Source organism: Macrobrachium nipponense, chromosome 3 (assembly GCF_015104395.2).
Source record: "Macrobrachium nipponense isolate FS-2020 chromosome 3, ASM1510439v2, whole genome shotgun sequence".
Taxonomy (NCBI): domain Eukaryota; kingdom Metazoa; phylum Arthropoda; class Malacostraca; order Decapoda; family Palaemonidae; genus Macrobrachium; species Macrobrachium nipponense.
Genome location: NC_087202.1, coordinates 109,934,952 through 109,948,161, shown reverse-complemented (window position 1 = coordinate 109,948,161; position 13,210 = coordinate 109,934,952). Strand labels below are relative to the sequence as shown.

Here is a 13,210-nt window from a genome sequence, read left to right as displayed (position 1 = left end):
TTAATCTCTCGAGGAATGTCAAGATTTGTTCCCTGCTCTTTGTAAACTTAGTCCATGCGACTGACAGCAACAAAATTCATATTTTTTTCTTCTTCCAGATATGAATTACCCATACTGCACATTTTTAACAAGCATGACACACTGCAATATACTCTCTCTCTCTCTCTCTCTCTCTCTCTCTCTCTCTCTCTCTCTCTCTCTCTCTCTCTCTCTCTCAGAAAAGATACCGCCAATTCAATTTATCAGTATCTTTTCCTGATAGACAGACAGAGTAAATATTTAGGACTCCACGGCTTGGCATATGTCAGTTATTTTATTATCTTGGGATTTTTGGTTAATCTTGGGATTTTCCATGGTCAACTCTTGGGATTAGTAAGAAAAATGCGATTATCTGAGTAGCAGTAGCAGCAGCTGCAGCGCACACCCAAATGAATCGGGTAAGCCCAGCACACCAAACAATAGTATTTACAAAATGAGCTGAGCTCTCTGGCTGGCTGTTTTGGTCCTCCCACGTGTTTGATCGCATATCTGCCAAATTTATAACAACAGAGATAAAACCATTTCTCCCATTACAGATATCAAATATTATCTTTTCCGTTATGCAGAATTCTGAATAAATTACGTAAGTTCACGATTGATAAAATTTTTTTATGTAATAACAAGAAACGGAGTCAGATTTTCTATCACCACAGCATCTCATTTTGGTGCTGTTGCGAATATTTCAACCAGTTCCACGTGCGTTTAAATCCATACTGACTGTATAGTCTGGAGGCAGTTCTCCCTTCTACACATATCTTGATTTCTTAATATCGTAGGTATAGAATAAATTGGTGAGCAAGGAAATATGAATTAAGCATAACGGAGTAAGTTTGACGAGTGAGAAAATAAACAATCGTATACAAACAGATTCTCTCTCTCTCTCTCTCTCTCTCTCTCTCTCTCTCTCTCTCTCTCTCTCTCTCTCTCTGACAAAATAATAGATAGGAAACAATGACTGAATATTGCTTGAATGCGATATGGCAAAGTTTTGACCTGACTGAAGTGTGGAGTGACTTTGACACCGACTACAAGTTATTCCTGGTCATCTCACAGCCGAGAAAGGGCATTCGTATACAAAATAAGAGAGAGAGAGAGAGAGAGAGAGAGAGAGAGAGAGAGAGAGAGAGAGAGAGAGAGAGAGAGCAGGGCCAAATAGGAAGGAGATTAAAGTACCTGGGAATGAAAACCCCTTATAATCTTATAATTATAGCCTCGGGGTTTGTCTCAAGGACATTCAAAGGTCTGTCAAACACGGGCAGTTGTTGTTATTGTAAAATTACCATAAGGGCAGATCTTTAAAAGCCACGCCAGAGAGCTCGCCACGGTGACAAGACTATACCTTCCATATGAAGATGAAATGATCAAAGATCTGGAAGATGACGAATATGACTGCCTTGATGGCGAAGAATTCAGAGCAGTATTTGATGATACGGACACGGAGAGCGACTTTGGAGGATTTTAGTTTATTAATTTTATGCCTTTTTTTTTTATTTTAATAAATTTTCACTTAACTGCGTATCCTAAAATAAAAATAATAGTTCAAGTAACAAATGTTTCTTTTACCGAGTAAAACAAAAAGTAAAAATTCCTTCGGTATTGTGCCTTAATCAACTGATTTGGAAATTATAGATGGTTAGTCTAGAACAGTTAAACATGCTGTATAAACCAAAATAATGCAAATGGCGCACGATCGCTCTTTTGTAATATGAGAATGCACACAATATTATTGAATATAGTGAAGTACAAGTAAAGCATAACTTTTTAAAAGATCTACTGTTTTCCTCCGGTAGTAACTATCGCAATCTGCCGATTTGGGAAAGCATAGACGGTGCGCTAATTTTATACCGCGTGTATGATGCGACCCCTTTAAAATTAGCTTCAAAATTAGGTTTCAAAAGTCGCATGATATGCGAGTATATACGGTATGTATAAAAGGTATCAAGATGATTGTCATTTTGTCTGCTATTTTTTTGTCATAAAATTATGAAGGACTTTAATTTGGATGAAGTCTACAGTGGTCTCCCATATTCACGGGGGATGTGTACCAGACCCCCCTGACCTGCGAATAGTTATAACCCGCGAATAGTAGGAACAACTATGAAAACGCTGAAAACGACCTATTTTGGTAGGTAAAACTCACTAAAAATTTTGATACCTGGTTTTTTAATAGTTTTATCACGAAAAGTGCATTTTATGATGAAATTCATAAAAACATTCAGGAGTTTGTGGATATTTCTCAGAAAAATACCATGAATAGGCTAATTTCCCACGAATAATGGGTAGTTATGGTTCAGAGATAAATCCTCGAATAGGGGGCCCACTGTATATCAGTCATCAGTATGTGGAAGGGTTAATTTTTCTTCTATAGACTTCCTTATATTTTACATTTTGTAATTGCTTCATATTTTCAGGAATTTGTTGAGCTCTATGCAGATTTTTTGCTGAACAAAATGGTAGAGAGGCAGTTTCGTGCATTTCGTCGAGGATTTAATATGGTCACAGATGACTCCCCTTTAGCCAATCTCTTCAGGCCTGAAGAACTGGAATTATTAGTTTGTGGATCTCAGGTATGACAACATAATTTCATTAGTAAGGTTTTTCATGACATGAATTTTTTTCCTTCATAATTCATAACATGAATTGTGCTTTTTCATAACAAGAAAGATTACATGGTCTCTTTGTCAGATTTTTAGTTGAATAAGGTTTACAGAAAACAATCAGAGAAAATTTTTTTTTATCACACATCACTATCATCATAAATCCTATGTATTGCCCATCATTTATAACTGATGTAATATGTCAAGGTGTGTTTTACGACTTAGTTTCTAGGTTATTGGAATTTGTGATGTGTAATTCGACATTTTGTCATTTGATTGCAAAGTGAAATTAACTTAATTTTTGCCTCCTAAAATTTGTAACTATATACAGTAGAGCCCCGGCTCACGACAGTATTAGAACTCGACATAATCGGATTTCGCCACTAAATTTCCAATAAACTTTGTATCTGTGTTCAACCAAAAAACTGGATTCCAACCCCCAGACCAATATGATGTTTGTAAACAAAACTGTTTCCGCCAGCCGCTGCTAGTTAGCATCATCCAGTGTTACCAAATGTAGCATAATTTCATGTCTTTTTAGCATAATTTGACTCAAGAATTAGAGCTTAGCATAAATTCTATCATACTTAACGTTCTAGTACAGTTTTAGAATGTATTTTCACTGAAGTTTTAAACTAAATGCAGAAAATTCCCCAATTTCATACACAGTTATAGTGAATATATGTATCTTCATAGTGAAATTGCCTCAAAAGCAGCACTAACAAATGAGTTTACTAAGTTTGAACACAACTAAGGAATGTTAAATTTTGTGAATATAAAAATACCCACAGTGGCATGACTAACGGTCAGTAATAATTTTTTTCTTCATGAGTAGTCTGGATTTTTTCCTTTTTTAAGTTTTATTTTTTTAGTAGTTATCAAAATTTTAATTATGTCTGACGTGATTTTCACACAATTTTCAAGTATTTATTCATTGTGTATGTGATCTGTTAAAAATAAAAATGGTGTTTCAGTGGCATGTTAATGATCAGTAATAAGCATGCATGTTTTTCTTCTTGAGTAGAGACTGGTTTGTTCGTTTTCCTTTTTTTTTAGTTTTAATTTTTCAGTAGATATCAAGATGTTATATTTGAAGTAATTTTCACACATTTTTCATGTATTTATTAATTGTGTATGTAGGCTACGACAGTAATCCTGTTAATGTTGTCCAGGGCCGGTGCTACGAACTGAGTGCCCAATTCAAGCTTCCTCTCTCCCTCAAAACTCCTACACTTCTTTACCCCTTCTTAAATGCAAAGTACGAGGTACAGTACACAAAGACCTCTAAGAATGTGCTTTGAAGGATTTAGAGCAAAACAAACCGTAGTGGAGGTTGTTCATTGCTGCCAGGTGTATCATGAGACAAAAAAACACTACTGCTGGCTATCTATGTTCAAACATTTGGATATTGTTAATCTCTGAAATAATGGAAAAGTGTTTACATGGCATCTCGTGTTTTCCTTCTTCAAAATGTTTCCACCATTCCCGACTCTAAAATAAACTTTAAGTTTCATCTATCCTCACCCCTATATGAAAGTGATGAGCAAAAAAAAATATTTAATCAAGCACCCTTGCTTGCTTTTTTAGCCGTAGACATAGTCTAAAAACAATTCTCACACATGAGGCGTGTGTTTCAGTAGCAAATGCAGTACGTATTTAATTGTTAGGTTTGGAGTGAAGGCAATGTTACATACGTAGGTTACATCTGCGGTTCAGTAGCAAATGCAATCTTTAAGCTGTGTTAAGCTTGCTGGTAAAGAAGAGGGTAGCCATAGCTCAAATCAGAGAAGCCACTATGGCATATATGTGCATAGTAATTAAGAAATTAAGAAGATTCTTTTATGTCTACTGTAATACGTCAATGTTTACTGTGAGATTTGGTAGTGAAACCACTGTCACGTATGTAACGTGCAGTTTGGTAGCAACGCAATTTAAGCTTTTTAAGCTTGCCGGTACAGAAGAGGTTAGCCTTAGCTTAGCTCAGAAGCCGCTATGGTATACATTGTAATTATAGAAATTAAGTAGATTCTTTTATGTTTACTGTAAAAATACTTCAATGTTTACGTGTGAGATTTGGTAGTGAAACCACTGTTATATACGTAACGTTTGCGGGTCGGTAGCTAACGCAATCTTTAAGCTTTGTTAAGCTTGCTGCTAAAGAGGAGGTTAGCCTTAGCTTAAATCAGAGAAGTTGCTATGGTATACTATGTAGTAGTTATAGAAATTAGGACGATTCTTTTATGCCTACTGTAAAAATAAGTCAATGTTTACGTGTGAGATTTGGCAGTGAAACCACTGTTACATACATAACGTGTGTGGATCGGTAGCGAACGCAATCTTTAAGCTTGGTTAAGCTTGCTGGTAAAGGGGAGGTTAGCCCTAGCTTAAATCAGAGGAACCGCTATGGTATACGTAGCAGTTATAGAATTTAAGACGATTCTTTTATGCCTACTGCAAAAATACGTCAATGTTTACGAATGAGATTTGGTAGTGAAACCACTCTTACATACTTGACGTATATGGTTCGGTAGCGAACGCAATCTTTAAGCTTTGATAAGCTTGCTGTTAAAGAGGAGGTTAGTCTTAGCTTAAATCAGAGAAGCCGCTATGGTATACGTTGTAGTTATAGAAATTAAGACGATTCTTTTATGTCTGCAGTAAAAATACGTCAATGTTTGCGTATGAGATTTGGTAGTGAAATCATTGTTACATACGTAACTTGTGTGATTCGGTAGCGAACGCAATCATTAGGTTTGATTACGCTTGCTGTTAAAGAGGAGGTTAGCCTTAGCTTAAATCAGAGAAGCCACTATGGTATACGTAGTAGTTATAGAAATTAAGATTAAGACTATTTTTTTATGTCTACTGTAAAAATACATCAATGTTTACGTATGAGATTTGGTAGTGTAATGTGTGCGCAGTAACGAATGCAATCTGTATGCTTGGTTTGTAAGCGTCCTCGTAAAGAAGAGGTTAGCCTGATATTAAACTCAAAGAGATGCTGGTACGTAATGGTATAGTAATTATAGAAATTAAAATGATTCTGTTACTTATACGTCCGTATACATGTACCATGTACCATATTTATTTTCAAAGTCCAATAAGCTTGTAACCAGCCCTGATATTAGCCAAAAATTTGCCGTCGTAGAAGACGCACCTTTTTTTATAAGGGTATTTATGAACACAAAACCGTTACTATCATAGCATTTACTGAAGATAATTTTAGTGATTTTGCATACAGTATTACATTCGACTCCGTATAAGATTTACATTAAATTAATACCGAATGTAAAAGTTTCTGGGCTTATAGCAATGATATGGTTTGGTCACTACCATAGTATCAGTATAAGCCACCAGGGCTGCGCTATGGTTTGTTTACCTCCTTTCATGCCACAGCCTGCCGACTTAATGTAGGCAATTTTTCGTAAGTTTTTGATGACAAATATAAATTGGGTTTAATTTTAATAGTTTATTATTTTCTGTAATAATTAGACTTGCTTTTCAATGCTTTATTATGTTAACAACACGTTTTATGCCTACCCACTAAACTACATTCTACTTACTACAGTAGCCTATGGTGCTCAGTCAACAATCGGTTGGAAATAGGCCAGTTTTCTTTTATAGTGTATGTTATACATTTAAAATTATAAATATATGTTTAATATGATATTTATTTAACTCTTAACTTATTTAGTTGTAATTTACATGTAATGTATTGTATAAAAAGGCAAGGTTAGGGTAATAACTAGTGGTCAGGAACGGATTAATCCATTTTCAGTTATTTCTTATAGGAAAACTTGATTCAGATCTCGAAATTATTGAATTTCGACCCTCCTTCTGGAACGAATTATCGTCGAAATCCGGGGCTCTACTGTATATCAGTTGTATTGCTTAAATGGTGCTCTGTTTTAATTATCATCCTGTCTTTTATGCAGTGCATGATTTTTCTTCAGTCTAAAGTAATCCCCTGGTCTTATCTTATTTGTAGATTTGCACAAGAGCTCACTTCTTGAGTAGATTTACCCTAATTCTCTTCACAACTATTTTTACCCATGTAAAAGTATTCTCCTTTCAAATTTCAGCATTATGATTTCATGGAGCTAATGAAGTCAACAGAGTATGATGGTGGATATAGTAGTGAGACATCAATAATACAAGGATTTTGGGAGCTTGTGCATGAAATGAGCACAGACGACAAGAAAAAATTACTTCAATTTACGACAGGTTCTGCTAGGGTTCCTGTTGGTGGTCTTTCTAAATTAAAATTAGTAATAGCAAGACATGGACCTGACTCTGACAGGTAAGAGAGTTCTCTTTCATTTTTTCTTAGCAGTATGACTGTGCTAATCTGGAGTCACTTGTTCTGGATTCCTGCTTAATCTAGTTCAAATTTTGACTAAATTGTAGTATTTTGTCTATTTTCTGAAGACATTTTATGTAATGAAATAGATATAAGAAGTTGATTATACACAACAAATAGGAACAATCAGATTACTTAATAAACTATGGCAGTTGTAATAAAAGTTGAAGTAAAGTTAAAGTATTGATCTTACAGTCTTACCTGTACAGTACTCTACTTTTCCTTGTATTAAGTAACTAGTTATTGCGTAAAATTCATTACAAAACTTTGAAAAGTGCTGGAAGTTGTAATTGAATGCAATTTAAACAACACTGTAGATGAAAATCAAAGAAAATTTACCAAAAAAAAAAAAGGATAGATTGTCTATTTTTACATCTGTACTGAGTTGCCAAGGTTACAGAGAAACATGATTTACTATTTTAAGTTTTAGTTTTTAATTTTTTCATATATTTTGTGTTCCAAGATAAGGTAATGTGCAAAAGACAAGATAGTCTAGATAAGTCAAAGCTATAGGAAATTAGGAAATCTAAGTAGTTCCGTTCTAATGTGTTTCCCACCAATCAGTTATGGGTTAGGGTTCTGAAACTTTCTTTTTTTAAAGCATCGTATTAAATTTCCTGGATGTTAGCAGAGTAGAAGTAGTAGATGGTTGCAGTTGGGCATTCCTCTCTCTGGATGTTGTGGAGGAGAAGGGAAATCTGGTTACTTGTTTTGGTAGGGTTATATGATCAAAGCTCCTGTAAAAATCTTGATTGCAATGGAAAGCAATTTCATACCAAAATTGAATGCTTAGATTAGAAGGATAACACCTTTTGATCTTGACCCTGTCTTATTAGTTGCAAAATCAGATAAAAGAAGAAGGATTATGGTATAGCTGTGCACCTGCCTTTTGAAAATCCAAGCATTAATGAAGCTTTATGCAGACCTTTGGGTTATAGTCTTGGTGACATTGGTCACAACAAGGTTTGAAAGGTCATCAGAATGAGATAGGTTCCACATATTAGTAGGTTAGAATAGGACTCATTACTTTGTGCCCAGTGTACTGCACTTGCCTTGAATACAATAAAATGCTACACATCCAAGTGCTTCTTTTATTTTTTGGGGATAAATGTAGGTGTGTAATTCATATTTGCATATACATTGGTAAAAATACAATAAGGTACATATGTTGGTAACTACACATTATAAATTTTTGTTCCATATACTATTTAACTTTTTTATGTGACTTTCTTTGGAGCCCTGTAATTGTTACATATCTCTGGTATATGACAGAATTGAGGAATGTTAGCTTTGAAAAGTTAGATTAGACACTCCACCTAACATGAAGGTCTTGGTTATTAAAAACCATGTTTCTCTTAAGTCAAGTTACTACGTATTTTGCTTATGATTCACCCACCTTATATGTTTGCATAGGTGTAAGTAAAAATAATAGGTTTTGATGTCTCTTAAATATAAAATTAACTATTATTTTACTCATGCTCTAGCTAGATTATTTCCATTTCTGTTGCAGATTACCAACAGCGCATACGTGTTTTAATGTTTTACTCCTGCCTGAGTACTCCAGTAAAGAAAAACTGAAAGATCGTTTATATAAAGCCATAAAGTATTCACAAGGCTTTGGCATGCTCTGAAGAAAATTCTGTAGGTAACTTGAGCTTCTTACTTATAAGAACAGTAATGTAAATGAGTTCTTATGAAAGTTCAAATCATTGCTTTAAGTATGTTAAAAATGACAGTGTTCATATGACAGTATAAACCGCTACTTTAATGATTTGAGAGACTCGAGTGTAGTACACATTATTTTGAACGCTTCAGCAATTTTACAGATTGGTAATAAGCAAATTTTTAAATCCAAATTCTTTTGTTGGTGTCATGTTAAATTAATTAGTAATATGGCTTCACTTGCTACTGTCTCCATATAACCCTTCTTGCTTTTCACCCTTTCCATAGCTTCATTCTTCCTGCTAAGGATGATTGATTGTCAAATTATGGGGATTTTTCCTTTCATCACTTTGCATTACTGTTGCATCTGTTGTTAATTTTTCATTGTTTTGTTTGCATTGCTGTATTCTTCTCAGCAGTTCATAATAAAAGTGAATGCTGGTTATTGTGTTAATGTTATGCTGTTGTACATTATGCCAAGTAACTGCAACAACTCAGTTTTTAAAGCCTGGCAAAACTGTCTTTAACTTGGAAAAAGATTTGTAGCTGGACTATGTCATCCCATAAGTGGAGCTCCTATTTGCTTTGTTTTTAGAATGGTAGAGATGGATCAGGTTGAAAACAGGACATGAAATTCCAGCAGCTTTTAATTTTTTGAAAGGGTGATCACTGCAGACTGTGACTATGTTCTTGGACATAACAGGGACTACTCAGGATAGACAAAGACTGATGTGGGTACAGGCACACGTCAAGATATCTTTGAAATTGCTTGTCGCAGATAGCTCTAAAAGAAGCATACGAAGATACACGCATATTGTTATTTACTCCTGTCTTTTCTACATACTGACACCTTTTGGTATTAAGCTCTTCCAATTTGGCATGTTCCTCCCCTTCTAGCCAAAACTTTCTCACTCTCCCTCTCCTTATAACAACTCTATGAATTATGTAATATACACCAACATATCTTTCCACATTCAGTTTGCATAACCAAATCACCCCAAAACACTTGTTTCACCTTTTCACTTATGCTAATCCTTCAAACCTGTCTTCATACCAATTCTTTCAGTCATTCTTTTTCCACAAGTTTCTGTGAAACCAGTTTATCTGAACATTTTTTTTTTTTCTGATATACTTTGAACAACCATACTTCACATTCATAAAGGATACTTGGCCTGAAGTAATTTCATGTATTTTAACTTTGCTTCTGTGGACACTCCCTTTGTTTGTTACAGGTTTTGAGAGAGCCTGCTGCCTTCCTTGGATGACCTGTTCTGTGACTCGGTTTTGCTTGTTCCTACTAGCATCTATTTTATTTGCTCCCAAAGGCCTATATGATTAAATATATTTTGACATTTGTTTATCCATCTTGACAACTACCATGATCATTGATCACACTACTCATACAGGCATTACCTTTTAATTATTATATTACAAACACTCAGGTTATTGTATCTGTTTTTGCAAATTTAATTCACTAACACTGTATCATTACCTAACATCAGCCTCTTAACACTGCATTCATAGGCCTTTTTCATGTGCCACGAATTTGCATGTACGTACTTATGTTGACATTTCAGTAAAGTTCTCTCATCACTTCTTGAAAATGTTCAGCAAAAGTGGAGACTTGACACATGCATACATGTCTCGATCCAATCAAGGTCTTCTAGTATTCATTCCATACATACAAACTAAGTTGTCATCACTAATATTCAGTTTTGGTTAATCAGTTAAATGTTTGGCTCAATAAGTTCATTTGGATGGTGCTGTCATTCCCTAAGGAAGACTCTCTAAGTAGGATATCTATCTCTGGGTTATAGATCACCAAAAGAATTTCTACTTCTTGGAGATCTCATACATGAATATCTCACTTCTGGTAGACCTTTGACATTGTCATCTTCTGCAGTCATCTGCTAAAAATATAGACAGGAGCACTTTCATCCTAATAACATAGACTTGCTGATCTTTTGTCACAATTTCTCAGCTGTGACAGGTTTTTTCTGCCCTGCACTGAATTGAATCTTATTAAAATGGCATGATTTCATGACTTCTTTAATTGCCGTAATGTATGAATTATGATTAGGTAAGTGTTTTGTGACTTCCCTGGTTGTGGTACAAAAGATCTCGTTGGCCAATTTTTCACCATTTGATATTTATGATTTTTATCCATCTCTTGATGATGGTCTGCAAGTGTTTCAAAATTGAAATTGATACATTTTTTACAAATTTAGGTATGTTTATGGATGTTATCATGAATAGGTGAAATTTCATTTGGGTCATCCATAGGAAAGTTTTAAGTTTTAAAAATAAATTACGTGGCTTATCATCAAAATGATTTCAAAATGATAGTGATACAGATGTTATGGAGCTGAAGCTCAATTTTGTGAGCAACTCTTCTGTGCTTCCCTTTCTCTTAACTGTTTGAATTGTATTTTTATTATGGAATATTTGTTATATCAGATCATTTTCTTTTACAGATCCTGTTAAATATGTAGCCCAGAGAATGGCAGCTCTTGGTGAATATGTATCAGTTATTTCATACAGTTTCGTGGATGTAATTACTTGTTGTTGTGTCATCCAGTTATGCAGTGAATGAATCTAATGATTTTATTGGCTATCATTTTTGAAAACTTCACAAACTCTAACCAAAGTTCATTTTAAAGATTTATTGATAGAGTAAATTAGTGGTTTTTCTTCAATTTTATTTTGTGTACAGTGCTAGGGCAGTATAGTCGTAAATTTGTTTATAAGGTACAGTATACTTTCCTCTATGAGAACAAAATAGGAATGGTTTTAAATTTTTGTTCATAGCACTCAGGCTTAAAATCAGATGCTTTTACATAAAACCTTGTGACCAACACACTAGCCTTAAAACTATGCTTCTTAAAATCACGAGATATAACTTATTTTCTTTGGTTACTACATGTAGTACGGTAATGTATATAAATGTTAATACATAAGAAATGAGGCTCAGTTTTATGTACTTTATTGTCTTTAGTATTTTTGTAAAAGCTTGTTATTTTTTCTTAAAACTGCTTATGCAAGGAAAGTCTGATGTAGAAATCAGTTTTAATGACAAATTTAGTCACCATCACACATTCAGCAATGGATTTGCTGTTGAAAATTTATACTTTTTGTATGTGATATTTCATTAATAAGTGTAAATAAATATAAGATTGAGATTCTTTGTTATTTTAACCCTTCTTGGTTTGTATTACTTTTTTTGGCTCTTGCAACTGTAGATATAGGAAATTTAATTTTTTTTAAACGTGCATTTGATTATTTTATTTTTATTGGGTAAAATTATAAATGGCAAATTTCACATAAGTGACTTATCAAACAATTACAAAGCTGTAAGCTTCCTTACCTGGCAGTCAAAAATTCAAATTATTTGGTGGCGGCAGTGCTGCCATCGTTAGTGTAGGTGATACAGGACCCGGCCACCTTTGGGAATACTCAGTACTGCTGAGCTAACACAATCTGATCAGCACTCGTGTTCTCGTGCTGTTGACTCCCCTCGTAGCTCATCGAAAGGAGTTTTGAATCGTTTGCCTCGTGCGGCTCATAGTGCTTTGCCTGCTAGTCACTCATCTTCTAAGAAGATCTGTTCGACCTCCCCGACTTCGAGATGAGTCATCATTTGGTCCTTTCAGACATCCACTCCAAGAGTTTATGGGTTTCTTGAAGAAAGCGACAGCCCGTAAAGGAGAGGAAGATGGTTTGTCATCAGTTATATCAGAGGAAGAGGAAGAGGAGCAGGAGTGGAAATCTTTTTCAGCTTACTCAAGTCTCTTGAGGTTTTTGCTTGCTATGTATCCGGACTTTTTTAAACCAGCATCACCTTCGTCACATCCTTCTATGTTTGTGATAGATAGGAAGGTAGTATCTTCAGGATTGCCGAAGTTAGTCCTTTTTCAGTCCTCCAAGGAAATGTTTAAGGATTCAAATGAGAGGTTGGCAAAGAAGTGGGAGTCTGGTAAAGCTTTATTCGCCTATCCCCCTTCTAAGCTGCAGAACAAGACTTATTGGTTTTACGTGATTGGAGAAGTTCCTTCCGTGGGGTCGCTGCCTCCTCTCAAGGGGATTTCTCGGGTTGAGTTGACTCGAACAGAAGATATCGGCTTTTGCGGCTGCAAAAGCAATGTTTTCCACCCCTGATTTTGATCACCTGGTTCGAAACTTGTTCAAGGTGATTGAAGTATATAGTTTTTTGGACTGGACGATCACAGCATTGGCCAGGAAATTAGAGAAGTGTCAGTCTTTCGAAGAGGAGTTTTCTATGAACTGGCTTAATTTTCTTGTCCTGCATGGACAAAGCTGTTAGAGACGGGTTGGGTGAACTAGCCGTCCTGTTTACGATGGGAGTGCTTAAAAAGAGGGAGTTGTGGTGCTCTTTTGAGTCCTAAAGAGTAACAACTAATCAGAAGTCAGCATTAATGTTTTTTCTCATTAGTAAGTCCCACCTGTTCCCAGAAGAGACTATTCAACAGGTATTGTCAGATCTGGAGAAGAAATATACCCATGACCTTTTGATTGTCAGCAAGTCGTCCGAAGG

At 35.1% G+C, this 13,210-nt stretch overlaps 1 protein-coding gene across 5 annotated transcripts in view; it reads left to right on the top strand.

The window, feature by feature from the left end:
- LOC135221954 (ubiquitin-protein ligase E3A-like) overlaps positions 1-11,835 on the top strand; it is a 173,256-nt gene extending 161,421 nt beyond the window's left edge. For 3 of the 5 annotated variants that reach the window (XM_064259999.1, XM_064259996.1, XM_064260000.1), the window contains exons 7-10: positions 2,451-2,606; positions 6,719-6,936; positions 8,507-8,637; positions 11,133-11,835. In XM_064259999.1, the coding sequence (XP_064116069.1) occupies positions 2,451-2,606; positions 6,719-6,936; positions 8,507-8,627 (495 nt within the window). In that variant the 3' untranslated portion in view covers positions 8,628-8,637; positions 11,133-11,835. Of the gene's footprint in view, positions 1-2,450; positions 2,607-6,718; positions 6,937-8,506; positions 8,642-11,132 lie in introns of all 5 variants that reach the window. The other 2 variants (XM_064259997.1, XM_064259998.1) reach the window with 2 other exon arrangements.
- Positions 11,836-13,210: the final 1,375 nt, after the last annotated feature.